This window comes from Callithrix jacchus, chromosome 5 (genome assembly GCF_049354715.1).
Source record: "Callithrix jacchus isolate 240 chromosome 5, calJac240_pri, whole genome shotgun sequence".
NCBI lineage: Eukaryota > Metazoa > Chordata > Mammalia > Primates > Cebidae > Callithrix > Callithrix jacchus.
The window spans coordinates 119,921,713-119,942,258 of record NC_133506.1 but is presented as its reverse complement, the minus strand read 5'-3'; the positions used below and the strand labels follow the sequence as shown (position 1 = coordinate 119,942,258).

The following is a 20,546-nucleotide window of genomic DNA, read 5'->3' as shown; positions in this document are numbered from 1 at the left end:
TGTAAAGGAACAGAGAGTAAGTATGAAAAAATATACTTTCGGCCAGGCACAGTGGCTCACAACTGTAATCCCAGAACTTTGGGAGGCCGAGGCAAGTGGATCACCTGAGGTCAGGAGTTCAAAACCAGCCTGACCAACATGGAGAAACCCCCTCTCTACTAAAAATACAAAATTAGCCAGGCATGGTAAGGCAGGCCTGTAATGCCAGCTACTCGGGAGGCTGAGGCAGAACAACCGCTTGAACCTGGGAGGCAGGGGTTGTGGTGAGCCAAGATTGCGCCACTGCACTACAGCCTGAACAACAAGAGCAAAACCCTGTCTCAAAAAAAAAAAAAAAAAAAAAAGAAAGAAAAGAAAGAACATACTTTCTTACCCAGAGAGCTGAAATGTATCATCATTCAAATTACCAATACTGGGCGGGAGTGGTGGCTCATGCCTGTAATCCCAACACTTTGGAAGGCCAAGTCAAACAGATCACTTGAGTCCAGGAGTTCGAGACCAGCCTGATCAACATGGTGAAACCTCATCTCCACAAAAAAATTTTAAAATTAGCTACGTGTGGCTGGGCACGGTGGCTCATGCCTGTAATCCCAGCACTTTGGTAGGCAAAGGTGGATAGATCACATGTCGAGAGATCGAGACCATCCTGACCAATATGGTGAAACCCCGTCTCTAATAAAAATACAAAAATTAGCTGGGCATGGTGGTGCATGCCTGTAATCCCAGGAACTTGGGAGGCTGAGGCAGGAGAATTGCTTCAACCTGGGAGGTGAAGTTTGCAGTGAGCCGAGGTCACATCACTGCACTCCAACCTGGAGAAAGAGCAAAACTGTTCAAAAAAAAAAAAATTAGCCAGGTGTGGTAGTATGCACCTGTAATTCCAGCTAGTCGGGAGGTTAAGATGGAAGGATCGCTTAAGCCTGTGGGGCAGAGGTTGCAATGAGCCCAGATCACGCCACTGTACTCCAGCCTGGGGGACAAAGTCAAATCCTGTCTCAAAGAAATAAAATAAAATTACCAGTATCACCTTGAAAGAAACGGAGGTGGCCGGGCGCGGTGGCTCACGCCTATAATCCCAGCACTTTGGGAGGCCAAGGCGGGTGGATCACGAGGTCAAGAGATCGAGACCATCCTGGTCAACAAGGTGAAACCCCATCTCTACTAAAAATATTTTAAAAAATTAGCTGGGGATGATGGTGCGAGCCTATAGTCCTAGCTACTCGGAAGGCTGAGGCAGGAGAATTGCTTGAACTCAGGAGGCGGAGGTTGCGGTGAGCCGAGATCGTGCCATTGCACTCCAGTCTAAGTAACAACAGTGAAACTCCATCTCAAAAAAAAAAGGAATGGAGGCTTGGGAATTAGACTAGGATGCAAGATCAGTCAATGGCACTTAATTTTGTGCTTACAATGAAAAGTTTGTTTCAATAGAATGCAATTCACATCCCAGAGAAAAGCACAGTATCTCAGTAGAATAAGCAAACCGTAACATAAAGATCTTTTTTTGGTAGAGATGAGGTTCTACCATGTTGGCCAGGCCACCACCTGTCACTGCTAAAGCAAGGTTTGGTGGTACTTGCCTAACTGGTGCTGTCAAAACATTAAAGAAATACATACATACACACACACATACACATACACATACACATACACACACACACACACACAAAATATACACGTATATAAAAATGTACACACATATGTATGCTTATATAAAATATATACACGTGTGTGTGTATATATATGTATGTGTATATACTATGCATTTTTTAGATGGAGTCTTGCTCTGTTGCCCAGGCTGGAGTGCAATAGCACGATCTCCGCTCACTGAGACCTCTGCCTCCTGGGTTAAAGTGATTCTCCTGCCTCGGCCACCCGAGTAGCTAGGACTACAGGCGCATACCACCACTAATTTTTTATGTTTTTAGTAGAGACAGGGTTTCACCATGTTGGCCAGGATGGTCTGGAACTCCCAACCTCGTGATATGCCCGCCTAGGCCTCTCAAAGTCCTGGGATTACAGGCATGAGCTATTGCACCTGGCCCATGAAATATATATTTTTTGAAACAGAGTCTCACTCTGTCACTCAGGCTGGAGTGCAGTGGCATGACCTCAGCTCACTGCAGCCTCCACCTCCTGAGTTCAAGCAATCCTCCCACCTCTGCCTCCTGAGTAGCTGGGATTACAGGCGCCCACCCTCATGCCTGGCTACTTTTTGTATTTTTAGTAGAGATGGGGTTCCACCATGTTGGCCAGGCTTTTCTTGAACTCCTGGCCTGAAGTGATCCACCTACCTCAGCTTTCCAGAGTGCTGGAATTACAGGCATGAGCCACCAAGCCCAGCCTTAAAGAAATATTTTTGTGGCTGAGGCAGGTGGATCACGAGGTCGAGAGATCAAGACCATCCTGGTCAACATGGTGAAACCCCATCTCTACTAAAATTACAAAAAAATTAGCTGGGCATGGTGGCGCGTGCCTGTAATCCCAGCTACTCAGGAGGCTGAGGCAGGAGAATTGCCTGAACCCAGGAGGCGGAGGTTGCGGTGAGCCGAGATCACCCCATTGCACTCCAGTCTGGGTAACAAGAGCGAAACTCCGCCTCAAAAAAAAAAAAAAAAAATTTGCTAATGGCATCTATAAAATTAGATTCATGCTTCATAGTCATTGCAGTTCTCAATATTCAGAGGACTCATTAAAACTCTTCCCATCATACCATTGTGAATTATATTCTAATTAGCAAAGACTTTACATACTATTCTTTTACTTTTTATGGAAACATACTGTTCTTTTACTTTTTACGGAATTTTTTTTTTTTGAGACAGAGTTGCGCACCATCGCCCAGGCTGCAGTGCAGTGGCGCGTTCTTGGCTCACTGCAATCTCCGCCTCCTGGGTTTAAGCAATTCTCCTGCCTCAGCCTCCTGTGACCACAGGTATGTGCCATGGCACCCAGCTAAATTTTTTTTTTTTTTTTTTTGAGATGGAGTTTCGCTATTGTTACCCAGACTGGAGTGCAATGGTGCGATCTTGGTTCACCGCAACCTCCGCCTTCTGGGTTCAAGCAATTCTCCTGCCTCAGCCTCCCGAGTAGCTGGGACTACAGGTGCGCACCACTACGCCCAGCTAATTTTTTTTGTATTTTTAGTAGAGACGGGGTTTCACCTTGTTGACCAGGATGGTCTCGATCTCTTGACCTCATGATCCACCTGCCTCGGCCTCCCAAAGTGCTGGGATTATACGCGTGAGCCACCGCGCCCGGCCTATTTTTTGTATTTTTAGTAGAGACAGCATTTCACCATGTTGGCCAGGATTGTCTCGATCTCCTGACCTTGTGATCTGCCTGCCTCCGTCTCCCAAAGTGCTGTGACTACATGCCTGTAGTCACAGGAGGCTGAGGCAGGAGAATTGCTTAAACCCAGGAGGCGGAGATTGCAGTGAGCCAAGAACACGCCACTGCACTGCAGCCTGCGCGATGGTGCGCAACTCTGTCTCAAAAAAAATAAATTCCGTAAAAAGTAAAAGAACAGTATGTTTCCATAAAAAGTAAAAGAATAGTATGTAAAGTCTTTGCTAATTAGAATATAATTCACAATGGTATGATGGGAAGAGTTTTAATGAGTCCTCTGAATATTGAGAACTGCAATGACTATGAAGCATGAATCTAATTTTATAGATGCCATTAGCAAATTTTTTTTTTTTTTTTTTGAGGCGGAGTTTCGCTCGTTACACAGACTGGAGTGCAATGGCAGGATCTCGGCTCACCGCAACCTCCGCCTCCTGGGTTCAGGCAATTCTCCTGCCTCAGCCTCCTGAGTAGCTGGGATTACAGGCACACGCCCCCATGCCCACCTAATTTTTTGTATTTTTAGTAGAGATGGGGTTTCACCATATTGACCAGGATGGTCTCGATCTCTTGACCTCGTGATCCACCTGCCTCGGCCTCCCAAAGTGCTGGGATTATAGGTGTGAGCCACCGCGCCCAGCCTATTTTTTTTGTATTTTTAGTAGAGACAGCATTTCACCATGTTGGCCAGGATGGTCTCGATCTCCTGACCTTGTGATCTGCCTGCCTCCGTCTCCCAAAGTGCTGGGATTACAGGTATGCACCACACTACCTGGCTGGAATAGTTTTTTTTTAAAAAAAAAAGCAGCCCCTTTCAAAATAAACCTGGTTTGGACCCTGGATCAGGAGAGAAAAAACAAACCCGGCTATAAATGACATTTTGTGAGTTATTCTGAATTCCAATTGAAAACAAAAACAAACAATAAAGACATTTTGGGGGCTACTGGGACTATTTGGTTAAATACTATCGTTACTGATAGAATGTTATTTATATAACTATTGCTATTATTAAGTCAATGCTAAATTTTTCAGGGTGACGAAGATCTTGTGATTATATAGAATAATGTTATTATTAAAAGAGACATGCTGAAGTATTTAGAAGTGTCATGAAACCCACAGTTAAAGCAAATATGGTAATATGCGATCTTGGCTTACTACAACCTGAGTCTTCTGGGTTGAAGCCATTCTCGTGCCTCAGCCTCTCAAGTAGCTGGGAATAGATGCCTGCCACCAAGCCCAGCTAATTTTTGTCCTTTTAGTAGACACACGGTTTTACCATGTTGGCCAGGCTGGTCTCGAACTCCTGACCTCAGGTAATTCGCCAGCCTCGGCCTTCCAAAGTACTGGGATTACAGGCGTGAGCCACCGCACCCAGCCTATTATTCTTTTAATTTTTCTAGAGGTATTAATACTCTAGAAAAATTCAACAAAAATTTAAAGGAAAAACTCTATTGATTCTTTTTCAAATTTCAAAGGCCAGGCACAGTGGCTCACACCTATAATCCCATCACTGTAGGAGGATGAGTCGGGCGGATCACCTGAGGTCAGGAGTTCAAGATCAGCCTGACCAATATGGAGAAACTCCGACCCTACTAAAAATACAAAATGAGTGAGGTGTGGTGGTGCATGCCTGTAATCTCAGCTACTCGGGAGGCTGAGGCAGGATCATCCTTCAACCCAGAAGGCAGAGGTTGTGATGAGCAGAGATCACGCCACTGCATTCCAGCCTGGGCAACAAGAGCAAAATTCCATCTCAAAAAAGAAATAAAAAATTAGGCCGGGTGCGGTGGCTCACACCTAAAATTCCCGCACTTGGGGAGGCAGAGGCGGGTGGATCAGGAGGCCAAGAGATGGAGACCGTCCCAGTCAACATGGTGAAACCCCGTCTCTACTAAAAATACAAAAATTAGCTGGGCATGGTGGCACACGCCTGTAGTCCCAGCTACTCAGGAGGCTGAGGCAGAAGAATTGCTTGAAACCAGGAGGCGGAGGTTGCAGTGAGCCGAGATTGTGCCATTGCACTCCAGCCTGGGTAACAGAACAAAACTCCGTCTCAAAAAAAAAAAATAGCATTATCAGTAAACTTAGGCTAGGGGCGATAGCTCACACCTGTAATCCCAGCACTTTGGGAGGCCAAGGTGGGAAAATCACTTGAGGTCAGGAGTTCGAGACCAGCCTGGCCAACACAACAAAACCCCGTCTCTATTAAAAACTAAAAAATTAGCCAGGCATGGTGGTGCAAGCCTGTAGTCCCTGCTACTCGTGAGGCTGTTTCAGGAGAATTGCTTGAATCCGGGAGGCAGAAGTTACAGTAACCCAAGATCCCGCCACTGCACTCCAGCCTGGGCAACAAGGCAAGACTATGTCTCGAAATAAAAAAATAAAATAAACTTAATGATAAAATGAGTTAACCAGGTCTCAAATTCTTATTCTCCCTTCCCAAGTAATAATGTCATACATAAATAGACGTTCCCACTGAAAACATCAAAGCCATTTCCAGTTCATAAAAGCATGAAAATACTTTATGTTTAGATCAAGGTGGTTAATTTTTTCCAGTTCACTATAGGACTTACCTATCCATGTCATCATCTCCAGGTAATAAGGGAGGGAGGGGCAGTGGAGGCAACGTTGAAGTTTTCAGGTGTGGAATAGCAGCTGTTACAGATACTTGAGTCTTCACAGAAACCTGTACAGGGGGCTGAGAATTTGCCTGAGAGGACACAGCAGATGTCCTTGAGTGAGTAGAAGGGGGCAAAGTTGAAGTACTGGAAGAAGGAACCTGACTAAATCCTGGTTGAGAAGGAGGCAGAGGTGGTTGCTGTGGAAGAGCTGGTATTGGAGGCAAAGGTGGCAAAGGGGGAGTCTGAGGTGGAGGGGTAGCAGTTGGTAGAGGGGGTGGGGGAGAAGTAATTGTGGGGAGAGGTGGAGGGGTCTCCTTTTCTGATGTTTCTGTCTCCTTTGGAGTAACAATTTCCTCTTTCAATGCTATGGGTTTAGAGTCTTTTGTTCCCTGTGCTTTCAAATCTTTAAGAACAGGGTGCTTCTCAGAGTTCTCATCCAACTTTACTTTCCCTGTATCTAAAGAATTTTTTACCTCTGTGTTTAGATGTGTTACATTCACCAGTTCAGTATCTGGGGCAGATTTTTCCAATTTTACACTTCTGGGTAACTTTTTAGACTCCAAACCTGAATCCTTAGCCTCTACTGAACTGTTCTCTTTTCTAGGCAAAAATACAGGTGAACCCTTGGATTCCTTTCCATCCATTTTTGCTGCTGCTGCAGCAGCTGCTCTTTCCTTCTTTTTCCTACTGAGTTCAGCTCCCAGACTGGAATTCAGTGGAAGCCTGACAGGTGAGATACTGGAATGACGACTGCGTGAACTGGATCTCTTCTTTTTACTATGAGAAGATGAATGTCTTGAATATGCAGGACTTCTACTTCTGGACTTCATGGATTTCCTACTGGAAAAATAAAAAGGCAGTTTAAAATGAATAGACTACAGTAGTATATGGAGGAAAACAGATCAACAAAACAAACTATGAAGAACAGTAACTTATCAATCTTAACAAAGATTAAGCCTCAGATTGGGCCGAGAAACCAGCCCAATCAAGGGGCACCCAAGACAGGGCTAAATGTAAGATGAGATCATAAGATCCTAGAACAAAAAATAGACATTAGGTAGACTGAGTAAATCTAAATAAAGTATGGACTCCAGTTTATAATTATGTATCAATATTGGTTCATTAACTGTAACAACTGTACCACATTAATGTAAGATGTTAACAATGGGGTAATGATGCAGGAATATATGAGAATTTTTTGTACTATCTTCACAATTTTTATGTAAATCTAAAACTACTCTAAAAAAATTAAGTTCACTTAAAAAATAGATTAGAATGAACTAAATCCTACATGAAAACATATCTGAATCATATTAACAATAAAATTATCCACTATTTAAATTATTCAACTGAAAAAAGATTGGTCACTATTTTTTTCACACATTAGAAAAGAAATAGCCAGAAAGAGAAAGAAAAAAAAAAGAAAAGAAATAGCCATATTCACAATGATTACTTTCAGAATTTTGATTTTAATCTTTGATAAAGTGAAACAGGATAAAGAAGTCATACTCCATAGTAAAGGTAGGTTATATCCACCAGAAAGTTAAAAACAATAAGCATCCTTCACCAAAACCTAAATTTGTTAGCTAGGGAGCTATTTAACTGGCAGATCCCAGAAAAGTATGCTGTTGCTTGCATCTTCAGTTTATAATAAAGTAGTAAAGTTTTTTAAAAAAAAGTACTAAACACATTTCCAACACATAAGACTTAGGATTTACAAAACAAATGAAGTGTAGAAAATGTTTTACCAAAATGACTTGTTAGAACTCTTCAAAAACATAAGGGCTCATGGTATTTTTAATATAAAATGACTTCCAATTGGCTTTTTAAAAACTCATAAGGCAAAGTATTATTGCATGTTCAATTAATTTTCTCCTTAAGGAAGGCTTTAGAAATAAAATCTGGGAATCTATGGGGCAGATCATTTTAAGCTGAATCCCAACTCTCATTAATTTTTTTGACATTTTACTAAAGCCTAACCTGCTGAAGCCTCAATGTGAGAAAAAAAATAAAATAAAATAAAAACATTAAAAGCAAAATTGGACAAAACAAAATTTTCCCAGTACTCTAAAACAAATTACTTCTATTCTAGATCATCAGCATCTCCCTTTATCTTTGATCAGGGAGATATGGTAAGACTAACATACAGTAAGACTGACATGAACCAAAATTTTTCAAAACAACAAACATGTATAAGGGAAACAACTTGCATAATAGGGGAAACTGGATGCAGGGATATATGCTTCATAATGGCACCAATGATTTTCTTTTACCTATGTTGCTTTTTGCAAGTTAGCTTCCAAAAATTAAACTATAAAATTACTGGAATCAATAGAACTAAAAAACAGTTAACACAAAACATGAACATGAGGACATAAGATACTAAAAGGTACTGATAGTTACCCAAATATCCACTTACTCTTAAGGAAACTAATACTCCTCCTGTATATACTTGGCTGAAACAAGAGGTTTTCTCTGCTTGAATTATAGCAAAGATAGGCAACATCTCTATCCCAGGAAAAATGTGTAAAACCCAAAACACTAATGCTAGCTAGCTACCAAGTACCACAAACTACTGTTTCTTTAGTCAGCACGACAAAATCTTCTTAAGGAAGTCTGTTAGGAACTCTTCAATTTCTGACAGAAGTCTACTGTTAATAGGAGATTTGGATGGCCATATACTTCTGGTATTTTTAGTGATACACATGCTACATTTAAGTTCCAAGCTCACTATTCTAGAAGAAAGGGGAGGAGTAGACAACAAGTAGGAAAACACAGGTAGCAATAAGTAATGTGTCTTCTTAGATCATACCCTTTTTACAACACAGAGAAAGAAATGTCTTCAAAAACAAATGTATCTCTCCCTGACTCCCCAAATTAAGTTAGGTTCCACTCATTTGAAATGAAATTGCTACTATTAATCATTGCTAATTAGGTGGATGCAAAGACACTGCATTTCTGCCAAAGCATTTTCAACCTTGTAAAATGATATTGCTTATTTCGTTTTGACTGTTTTCCAAGTAAAAAAACACAGAGAATATCACAGAAGGGATCTGTATGTTCCTCTACTTTGACTCTACAAAATTTCTGTGCTATTTAGAATTTCAATCAAGAAAAACATGTAATGCACACACACAAACATATAATGCTCTCTATAAGCCAACTAAAAGCGTGCATGTGTCTCTGGGAATACTATATATTTGCATCCTACACTACCATATTTTGTCTCCAATTTTTTCTAGACTTTTTACCATTACTAAATTACTGATTAGTTTAAATTATGTGAGTAGAGTTTTGTTTTTTGTTGTTTTTTTTTGAGATGGAGTTTCGCTCTTGTTGCCCAGGCTACAGTGCAATGGTGTGATTTCCACTCACTGCAACCTCCGCCTCCCAGGATCAAGCAATTCTGCCTCAGCCTCCCAAGGAGCTGGAATTACAGGCATGCACTGCCACGCCCAGCTAATTTTGTATTTTTAGTAGAGACGGGGTTTCTCCATCCATATTGGTCAGGCTGGTCTCCAACTCCTGACCTCAGGTGATCCGCCTGCCTCGGCCTCTCAAAGTGCTGGAATTACAGGTGAGAGACACTATACCTTTTTTTTTTCTGAGACGGACTGTCACTCTGTCGCCCAGGCTAGAGTGCAGTGGCAAGACCTTGGCTCACTACAACCTCTGCCTGCAGGGTTCAAGCAATTCTCCTACCTCAGCCTCCTGAGTAGCTGGGATTACAGGTATGTGCCACCATGCCCGGCTAAGTTTTGTATTTTTAGTAGAGATGGGGTTTCACCGTGTTGGCCAGGCTGGTCACGAACTCCTGACCTCGGGTGATCCACCTGCCCTGGCCTCCCAAAGGGCTGGGATTACAGGCATGGGCCACCATGCCCAGACTTCTCTACTCTTAAAAGAACCTGAGATATGTTGTTTTCTCTAAGAATCCAAAAGGAATTACCGGAAAGAAGCAGTTCTTACTGAAACTCCTTTTAGTGTTTTAGCCTTAGCACACTTCTGTATTCCCATACCCTACGACAGTTAACAATTTTTACAGCCTTAATGAACTACTCTAAAAAAACAAATATTCTGAGAATACTTTTTAGGCTTCCTTAAAAAACTAAGCTTGGCCAGGTATAGTGGCTCACGCCTATAATCCCAGCACTTTGGGAGGCAGGTGGATCACATCACCTGAGGTCAGGCATTTGAGACCAACCTGGCCAACATGGTGAAATCTGGTGTCTACTAAAAAAATACAAAAATTAGCCAGGCATGATGGCGGGTACCTGTAATCCCAGCTACTCGGGAGGCTAAGGCGGGAGAATCGCTTGAACCTGAGAGAAGGAGTTTGCAGTGAGCCAAGATCAGGCCACTATACTCCAACCTGGATGACAGAACATGATTCTGTCTCAGAAACAAACAAAAAAACTAAGCAGCTTTACAAATAAATGCTATACTTAAGACTTAGTCATTTTACCATATATAAATTTTACTCCTCACCCCTTCAAAAAGAAATGCAAATCCAGCTAATGGTAAACACGTTAAAGTGTTCAGAATGAAGTATACTGATACCTGCAACTTACTTTGAGATAAATGAAAAAAAAAAAAAGATTAATGGAGAGATAAATGACAAAATACGTAGCAATTTTTTTTTTTTTTAAGATAGAGTCTCAGGCCAGGCACAGTGGCTCACTGGGATTACGCCTGTAATCCCAGCACTTTGGGAGGCCAAGGTGGGCGGATCACGAGGTCAAGAGATCGAGACCATCCTGGCCAACATGGTGAAACTTCATCTCTACTAAAAATATAAAAATTAGCTGGGCGTGGTGGCTCACTCCAGCCTGGCACCTGGCGACGGAGTGAGACTCTGAAAAAAGACAAGAGTCTCACTCTGTCATGTAGGCTGGAGTTTAATGGTGCAATCTTGGCTCACTGCAATCTCTGCCTCTGGGGTTCAATCCATTCTCGTGCCTCAGCCCCCCGAGTAGTTGGAACTACAGGCGCACGCCACCACACCCAGCTAATTTTTTATATTTTTAGTAGAGTCTGAGTTTCACCATATTGCCAGGTTGGTCTCGAATTCCTGACCTTGTGATCCACCCGCCTCAGTCTCCCAAAGTGCTAGGATTATAGGCGTGAGCCACCGCTCCCACCCCAATTTTTTTTTTTTTGAAACAGGGTCTCTGTTGCTCAGGCTAGAGTGCAATGGCATGATCACAGCTCACTACAGCCTTGACTTCCTAGGCTCAAGCGATCCTCCTGACTCAGCCTCCCAGGCAGTGGGGTCTACAGATGTGCACCACCATGCTCAGATAATTTTATTTTTTTCTGTAGAGAAGGGGGCCTCACTATGCTGCCCAGGCTATTTATGGCAAATTTTTATTGTAAAATCTACGTGTTATATATCTGGGTGTTCACTACAATTCTTTGAACCTTTCTGTGCTTGAAAATTTTTCATAATAAAATGGAGGAAAGGCCAGTCACAGTGGCTCACACCTGTAATCCCAACACTTCGGGAGGCCAAGGCAGGTGGATCAAATGAGGTCAGGAGTTCAAGACCAGCCTGGCCAACATAATGAAACCCTGCCTCTACTAAAAATTCAAAACTGAATTGGGTGTGGTAGTGCGCACCTGTAATCCCAGCTATTCATCAGGCTGAAGCAAGAGAATCACTTGAACCTGGGAGGCGGAGGCTGCAATGAGTCGAGATCATGACATTGCACTCCAGCCTGGGCAACAAGAGTAAAACTCTGTCTCAAAAAAGAAAAAAAATTAAATAATAAAATAAAATGGAGAAAATATTAAGAATTTTAGCCCCTGACAGCTAGGAACACTCTGCAGCTTGATGTATTCATACCAGTTTATGAATAATTACAACTTCAGTCAGCAAAAATTATACTGAAATACAAAAGCCATGCATGACCCAGGCATGGTGGCCTGTAATCCCAACACTTTGGGAGGAAGGAAGATCGCTTGAGCTCAGGAGTTCGAGACCAGCCTGGGCAACGGGGCAAAACCCAGTCTCTACCAAAAAAAAAAAAAAAAATTAGCCAGGCATGGTGGCATGTGCCTGCAATCCCAGCTACTCAGGAGGCTGAGGTTCGTGGACTGCTTGAGCCAGGGAGCTCAAAGCTGCGGTAAGCCAAGATGATGCCACTGCACTCCAGCCTAGGCAACAGAGCAAGATCCTGTCTTTAAAAAAAAAAGTTGGTTGGGCGCGGTGGTCCACGCCTGTAATCCCAGCACTTTGGAAAGCCGAGGCAGGTAGATCACGAGGTCAAAAGATCGAAACCATCCTGGCCAACTTGGTGAAACCCTGTCTCTACTAAAAATACAAAAATTAGCCAAGCGTGGTGGCTCATGCCTGTAATCCAAGCACTTTGGAGGCCAAGGTGGGCAGATTACCTGAGGTAGGAAGTTCAAGACCAGCCTGACTAACATGGTGAAGCCCTGTCTATAAAGAAAAATATATACATATACAAAAATTAGCTGGGCGTTTGTCACGCGCCTGTAGTCCCAGCTACTTGGGAGGTTGAGGCAGAAGAATCGCTTGAACCTGGGAGGCGGAGGTTGCAGTGAGCTGAGACTGTGCCACTGTGCTCTAGCCTGGCAATAGAGCAAGACTCTGTCTCAAAAAAAGAAAAAAAAAAGCCATACATGGATTTTTTTTCAAGTTATCACAATTTCTCTACTAATGTTCAACATTATCCTTACTCATAATTTACTGAGTGGTATTTTGTACAAGGCACTGTACTATACACTTCAAATTGACTAATTTAATCACAACCCTTAAAAATAGGTCTTTATTAGCCGGGCGCAGTAGCTCACGCCTGTCATCCCAGCACTTTGGGAGGCTGAGGCAGATGAATCACGAGGTCAAGAGATCAAGACCATCCTGGCCAACAAGGTGAAACCCCGTCTCTACTAAAAATACAAAAAATAGCTGGGCGCGGTGGTGCGCGCCTGTAGTCCCAGCTACTCGGCAGGCTGAGGCAGGAGAATTGCTTGAACCCAGGAGGCGGAGGTTGCGGTGAGCCGAGATCATGCCATTGCACTCCAGTCTGGGTAACAACAGCGAAACTCCGTCTCAAAAAAAAAAAAAAAAAAAAAGGTCTTTATTATTCCCATTTTACACCTGAAGCAACTTAGGCATGGAGAAATTAACTCATTTGGTAAAGGCCACAAGGCAACATTAGGATTCCAAAGGTCTAACTAAAGCCCACGTTCTGCTTTTGTGAACAGAGATGAGGCCACAAAGGAGGTACATCTCTTTACCTAGGAACAAGAACACAGTTTTCCAGATAATTCACTAAATTTCAAACTAGCATGCCTTCTCGAAAAAATAGAAAGAAGGCATTATGACCATGTGTTTTAGAGAAAGGTTGAAAATTGTCAGCAGTCACAAGGTAGGTCAGTGATGATGCTGTAAAGAAAACCAAATTGTCCTTGGAACCAATTTCTGACAGGTTATGTCATCAAAAGAATAACAGACTAATCAGCTGAATTTCCACTAAAACATCATTTAAAAGACAGGAATATTTTGTAAATTATTAAAACAGTGCCAAGTAGGAAATGAATAAATGTACAGGTTTGGGGACTCAGTGGACAAGACAAATAGGATAACCTAGGCAAATAACTTCACAAATGAAACTTTGTAATTTCTTAAGTCTTCAACCAGGTCCCACAGAGTCTAAAGCACTAATACCAATGTAATTTTAAAAAATTTAAAACTAAGCAACAGAAATAGCTAGATATGCTTTGAGAACTAGTATCAACTCCATGCACTCACTAAGCAGAAGCCTTTGACGTTTCCCACTCAGAAGCTTACAACTGGAAGACCCCACCACTGGACTACCTACCTTTAGTGGTGTGAGGCGTATCTTCACTTCTCGAATTCTGGCTTAAGGGGAGACAGACTCACACACTGGAATGACTAGCTGACAGCAAAGTGTTCTAGTCAGTGATGAACACTGGAGGTTTCCACACAACGTTAACACGCTGAACGCCAATTCCTCACAACCCACCCTAAATGAGGAAGGACTGTTAGACAAATAGCTCACCTGGGGAGTGGACTTCGACTCAGAGACCGCTTGCTCAGGAAAGGGCTGCTGGACCGCCTTCGACCATAGGGACTGGGCGATCGCCCGCTGTAAGAGCCACTCCTTTCGTAGCTGGACGACCGTCTCCTGCTATAGGGACTCACAGATCTCTGCCGCCTACTGTAGGGGCTCGGTGACCGGGTGCTGGACTGGTAGGCCGAAGGCTCCTTGTAAGGGGGGCTGATGGACTGCCTTCTCGAGGTACTTCCAGGACTTTTCTTGTAGGAGTCATAATTGCTCGAGGTATGAGATCTTGGGGGACTAAGGTCATAATCTTGGCCATAAGAAGCTCCCGAGGGGCTATCATCTTGTTTGGAGCTGTCAGACCACTTCCTGTGGGGGCTCCTGGATCTCCGTTTTGGGCTGTCCACTGTTTTGTAACTTTTGGGTGTTTCCCTTTTTCGATGACTTTTACTCCGGTCTTTGTGCCCAGACTTCAGCTCCCGTTCTTTCCTGGTCTTCTCCTTGTGGAGCTTGGATGACCTGGATTCCTTGCTGCTGCTTTTGGCTACCTGTGCCTTCCCATAGTCATCAGTCTCCTCATTCGAACGCTTTGAACTTCCTGATATCCGGTCCTTCATCGATCCGGACTTGCTGGAGACTTCCTGGCTTTTTTCTTTTTCGATCTGTTTAGCTTTCAGTAAGTCCCGGGAACGCCGGTGCTGGTGGTGACGATGTTTGTGCAGGCGGTCGCTCCGATCTGATCCACGACGTTCGTCGTTCTCTCTTCTGTCTAGTTTGAAGGCCATGTCATCGGAGAAGGTGTCGGAATCAGAGCTGATATCATCATACTCCACCAAAGGTTTGATAACTGTACCCAAGGATGCTGCTTCGGGGGTCACCAACCCCATGTCTTTGGAGTGTTTGGACTTATGCCGCTTGTGCTTCGACACCAAGCGGTGACGCTCTCTGCTGTTAGAGCTGCCGCCTCCCGATGACGGCTGCAAAGTTCCAGAAGCTCCTCCACTCCCGTCCTTCTTGCCCCCATGTCTCTCTGAATTGGGCATTCCCTTTCCCCTGACCTGAAGAAGGGAAAAAGTTCCCCAGCACTTCAAAAAGCAACCCCCACCCACCCCCCCAACCCCAACTCCACGCCCACCAAAGCTCCCCGGGAAGCGGGTGGGGAGGGCAGGGACGGTAGCCCAGACTCCTCCTCCCTCCCGACGCCTCAGCACCCTCCTACATGAGGTGGGGGGTGAAGGAGCGAGGGAAGAAATGAGAGTTCCTCAGCAGTGGAGTTGCGAGACAACCGGGAGCTGGCTCAAGTCTTCTCGCCCCGCCGAGCCAGTCCTCGGGCCCAGGAGTCGGAGAGGTCGAGGAAGTGAGAAACCGATGGCCCGGGGCTGTGAGGCCGACTCCGGCTCTGGGGCCCTGCGAGGACTACGCGGGCCCTTCCCCTACCCGGTAGCCCGGCTCGGGGCGGCTTCCCGTCGCCGGGGTCCCGCGGCCTAGGTGCCTTACGCCCCCTTTGTCCCTCGCTCGGAGGGAGCCCCTTTTCTTGCCTTCGTCTCACCGCCACACCACACACACTCTCGCTCCCTCACAGACTCAGTCACACACTAGATTAAACCGAAACGGTACTTGGAGGAGGGGGAGGGGCAATCCCAGGAATCGTCGCGAGAGTCCGGTAGCCTCTCGCGATGTTTCGTGCTACGCTTTCACCTCACTCCGCTGCTTCATCAAACAACGCGAGATCATGTCCCGAACAAGTAACGCGACTCACCTGACTCTCGCGATGAGCTCCCGCTTACCCGTTTGAGCAGAGCTTTTTTGAAACGGAATAAACCGAGTGTTTTTTTTTTTAAAATCAAAGCTTTATCGATAACTCATTAAACAAACACACCCAGACTCCGTGACAAACTAATTTTAGCATCCTTTTTAACAAGTCTTGAGACAGAGTCTCGCTCTGCCGCCCAGGCTGGAGTGCAATGGCGCCATCGCAGCTCATTGCAACCTCCACCTCCCGGGTTCAAGCGATTCTCCTGCCTCAGTCCCGAGTAGCTGAAATTACTGGCGCCCGCCAGGACGACCGGCTAATTTTCGTATTTTAGTAAAGACGGGTTTTCGCCACGTTGGCCACGGTCGTCTCCAATTCGAGTGATCCTCCCGCCGCGGCCTTCCAAAGTATTGGAATTACGGGGGTGAACCTCCGCGCCCGGCCGTTTTTTTTTTTTGTTTGTTGAGACAAGGCCGCTCTGTCGGCCAGACTGGATTGCAGTGGAGTGATCTCGGCTCACTGCAGCCTTCACCTCAAGCTATCCTCCCACATCAGCCAGCCGAGTAGTTGGAACTATAGGCTCGCACCACCATGCCGGGCTAATTTGTTTCTATTTTTCGTAGAGATGGAGTTTCGCCATGTTGCCCCGGCTAGTCTCGAACCCCTAGATTGAAGCGATCGTTGGTCTTGAACTCCTAGACTGAAGCAATCCGCCTGCCTGGTTCTCCCAAAGTGCTGGGATTACAGACTTGAGCCACCGCGCCCGACTGAGATGATTTTTTACAGAGCAAAGGGCAAATGTTGGGACACTTCAAGTCCCAGAGTGTTTAAACAGTGCTTCCCACATATACGTTGTGTGCTATGAGTCAAGCATTTTACACATATTATCTTTTTTTTTAAGTGGAGGCAAATTTATTTATTTTATTTTTTTTTTTTAAAGATGGGGTTTCTCGGCCGGGCGCGGTGGCTCAAGCCTGTAATTCCAGCACTTTGGGAGGCCGAGGCGGGTGGATCACGAGGTCAAGAGATCGAGACCATCCTGGTCAACAAGGTGAAAACCCATCTCTACTAAAAATACAAAAAATTAGCTGGGCATGGTGGCATGTGCCTGTAGTCCCAGCTACCCAGGAGGCTGAGGGAGGAGAATTGCCTGAACCCAGGAGGCGGAGGTTGCAGTGAGCCGAGATCGCGCCATTGCACTCCAGCCTGGGGTAACGAGGGAAACTCCATCTCAAAAAATAAATAAATAAATAATAAAAATAAAGATGGGGTTTCTCCATGATGGCCAGGCTGGTCTTGAACTCCTGACCTCAGGTCATCCACCCACCTCAGCCTCCCAAAGTGCTAGGATTACAGGCGTGAGCCACCGCACCCGGCAATACATATCATCTCTTTTTTTTTTTTTTTGAGACGGAGTTTCACTCTTGTTACCCAGGCTGGGGTACAATGGCGCCATCTCGGCTCACCGCAACCTCTGCCTCCTGGGTTCAGGCAATTCTCCTGCCTCAGCTTCCTGAGTAGCTGGGATTACAGGCACACGCCACCATGCCCAGCTAATTTTTTTTTTTTTTTTTTGTATTTTTAGTATAGATGGGGTTTCACCATGTTGACCAGGATGGTCTCGATCTCTTGACCTCGTGATTCACCTGCCTCGGCCTCCCAAAGTGCTGGGATTACAGGCTTGAGCCACGGCACCCAGCCTATCTTAATTTTCACAACTATCCTGCAAAACATGAGATCTTCATCCCAATTTTATGGAGAAGGAATCCCAGCCTCAGGGAAGTTGAATCATTTAGTCCAACAAGTGCCACAGTCCAGATTCAAATTTATGGCTTTCTGAGACTAAAGCACAAGCTCTTCCATCCTATGGCGCTGTCTCCTCACCTATCTTTGCTTCAAATCTCAGAACCTAAAAGCTCATCCCATCTCGAGATCTTCCCATGGCTGTTACAGGATAACTTAGCCTTTCATCCTCACACAAAAGATTGTAATACGAACAAGAAAGCATAGTATTAATTAACAAGAAAGGCCGGGTGCGGTGGCTCAGGCCTATAATCCCAGCACTTTGGGAGGCCAAGGTGGGTGGATCATGAGGTCAAGAGATGGAGACCATCCTGGTCAACAAGGTGAAACCCCATCTCTACTAAAAATACAAAAATTAGCTGGGCATGGTGGTGCACGCCTGTAGTCCCAGCTACTTGGGAGGCTGAGGCAGGAGAATTGCTTGAACCCAGAAGGTGGAGGTTGCGGTGAGCAGAGATCGTGCCATTGCACTCCAGTCTGGGTAACAAGAGCAAAACTCCATCCGAAAAAAAAAAAGAAGAAGAAAAGATGGTTTTCCACAACAACTTTTTAATCTTCTATGGAAGTAAAATTAATGCTATCAAGAAAAAAAGTGGCTGCTCGGTGACTCACGCCTGTAATTCCGACATTGAGAGATCAAGAAGGGCGAATCATTTGAGTTCAGGGGTTTAAAACCAGCCTGGCCAATGTAGCAAAACTCTGTCTCTACTAAAACTATAAAAATTAGATGCCAGGCACGGTGGCTCACACCTGTAATCCCAGCATTTTAGGAGGCCAAAGTGCGCAGATAACTTGAGGTCAGGAGTTCGAGACCAGCCTGGCCAACATGGTGAAACCCTGTCTCTACTAAAAATACAAAAGTTAGCCAGGTTTAGTGGTGCTTACCTGTAATCATAGATACTCAGGAGGCTGAGGCAGGAGAATTATTTGAACCTGGAAGTCAGAAGTTGCAGTGAGCAGAGATCACACCACTGCACTCCAACCTGGGTGACAGAGCAAGACTCCATCTCAAAAAAAAAAAAAAAAAAGTACAAAAATTTAGCCAGGCCTGGTGGTATGCACCTGTAATTACAGCTACTCAGAGGCTGAGGCATGAGAATCACTAGAACCCAGGAGGCAGAGGTTGCAGTGAGCTGAGATTGGGCCACTGCACTCCAGCCTGGGCCACAGAGACTCTGTCTTAAAAAAAAAAAAAAAAAAAGCTAATGAAAAGAAAAAAAGGGTTGGGTGCAGTGGCTCATACCTGTAATCCTAGCGCTTTGGGAGGCCGAGGCGGGCGGATCATGAGGTCAGGAGATAGAGACCATCCTGGCCAACATGGCGAAAACCCTTTTCTACTAAAAATACAAAAATTAGGTAGATGTGGTGGTATGTGCTTGTAGTCCCAGCTACTCAGGAGGCTGAGGCAGGAGAATTTTTTGAACCCAGGAGGTGGAGGCTGCAAAGACCCTAGATTGCACCACTTCACTCCAGCCTTGGTGACAGAGCAAGACTCTGTCTCAAAAAGAAAACAACAGGGAGGGGAGCACTACACACTGAGGTCTGTTGGAGGGAATAGGGGAGGGACAGTGGGAGGTGGGGAGTTGGGGAGAGATAGCATGGGGAGAAATGCCAGATATAGAAGGGGAGGAAGGCAGCAAATCACACTGCCAGGTGTGTACCTATGCAACTATCTTGCATGTTCTTCACAGGTACCCCAAAACCTAAAATGCAATTAAAAAAAAATAAAATAGGGCCGGGTGCAGTGGCTCACACCTATAATCCCAGCAATTTGGGAGGCCAAGGCGGGTGGATCACAAGGTCAAGAGATCGAGACCATCCTGGTCAACATGGTGAAACCCCGTCTATACTAAAAATACAAAAAATTAGCTGGGCACGGTGGCGCATGCCTGTAATCCCAGCTACTCAGGAGGCTGAGGCAGGACAATTGCCTGAACCCAGGAGGCGGAGGTTGCGGTGAGCCAAGATCGTGCCATTGCACTCCAGCCTGGGTAACAAGAGCGAAACTCCATCTCAAAAAATAAAATAAAATAGAAAAAGAAAAGAGAAGAAAAAAAGGCTGAGTGTGGTGGCTCACACCTATAATACCAACAGTTTGGGAGGCCAACATGGTAGGATCTCATGAGCCCAGAAGTTGAAGACCAGCCCGGGCAACATGTTGAGATCTGTGACTCTACAAAAAATACAAGAAATTAGTTGGGCCATGGTGGTGCCTGCCTGTAGTCCCAGCTACTCCTTGAGGCTGAGGTGGGAGGATCACTTGAGCCCAGGAGGTCAAGCCTGCATTGAGCCGTGATCATGCCACTGCACTCCAGCCTGGGTGATAGAACAGAAAACTGTCTCAAAAAAAGAAAAGGAAAAAGAAAAACACAAGCACTGGAACTCAGGTGTGAACACTCCTTATTCACTGCTATAGGAGGATAGGAGGTCTGGGATATAAAAGTCCTCACCAGGCCGGGTGCGGTGGCTCACACCTATAATCCCAGCACTTTGGGAGGCCGAGGCGGGTGGATCACGAAGTCAAGAGATCGAGACCATCCTGGTCAACAAGGTGAAATCCCGTCTCTACTAAAAATACAAAAATTAGCTGGGCATGGTGGTGTGCGCCTGTAGTCCCAGCTACTCCGGAGGCTGAGGCAGGAGAATTGCTTGAACCCAGAAGGCAGAGGTTGCGGTGAACCAAGATCGTGCCATTGCACTCCAGTCTGGGTAATAACAGTGAAATTCCATCTCAAAAAAAAAAAAAGTCCTCACCAATTTATTTTTTTGAGATAAGATCTTGCTCTGTTACCCAGGCTGGAGTACAGTGGTATGACCATGACTCACTCCAGTCTTTACCTCTCCAACTCAAGCAATCCTCCAGCCTCAGCCTATGGCTGAGATTACAGGCACAAGCCACAGGGCCTGGCTTTTTAAAATTTTTTTGGAAAGATGGGGTCTTGCTATGTTGCCCAATCTGCACTTGAAGCCCTCGACTGA

The 20,546-nt window shown here is 45.0% G+C and overlaps 1 protein-coding gene across 7 annotated transcripts in view; it reads right to left on the bottom strand.

Annotated features, from left to right (window-relative positions):
* CDK12 (cyclin dependent kinase 12) overlaps nt 1–15,608 on the bottom strand; it is a 74,901-nt gene extending 59,293 nt beyond the window's left edge. For 4 of the 7 annotated variants that reach the window (XM_002748521.7, XM_002748522.7, XM_017973123.5 and 1 more), the window contains exons 1-2: nt 14,009–15,608; nt 5,913–6,800 (exon numbers count right to left, since the gene is read on the bottom strand). In XM_002748521.7, the coding sequence (XP_002748567.1) occupies nt 5,913–6,800; nt 14,009–15,054 (1,934 nt within the window). In that variant the 5' untranslated portion in view covers nt 15,055–15,608. The remainder of the gene's footprint in view (nt 1–5,912; nt 6,801–14,008) is intronic. The other 3 variants (XM_017973122.5, XM_078374327.1, XM_078374328.1) reach the window with 1 other exon arrangement.
* Nucleotides 15,609–20,546: the final 4,938 nt, after the last annotated feature.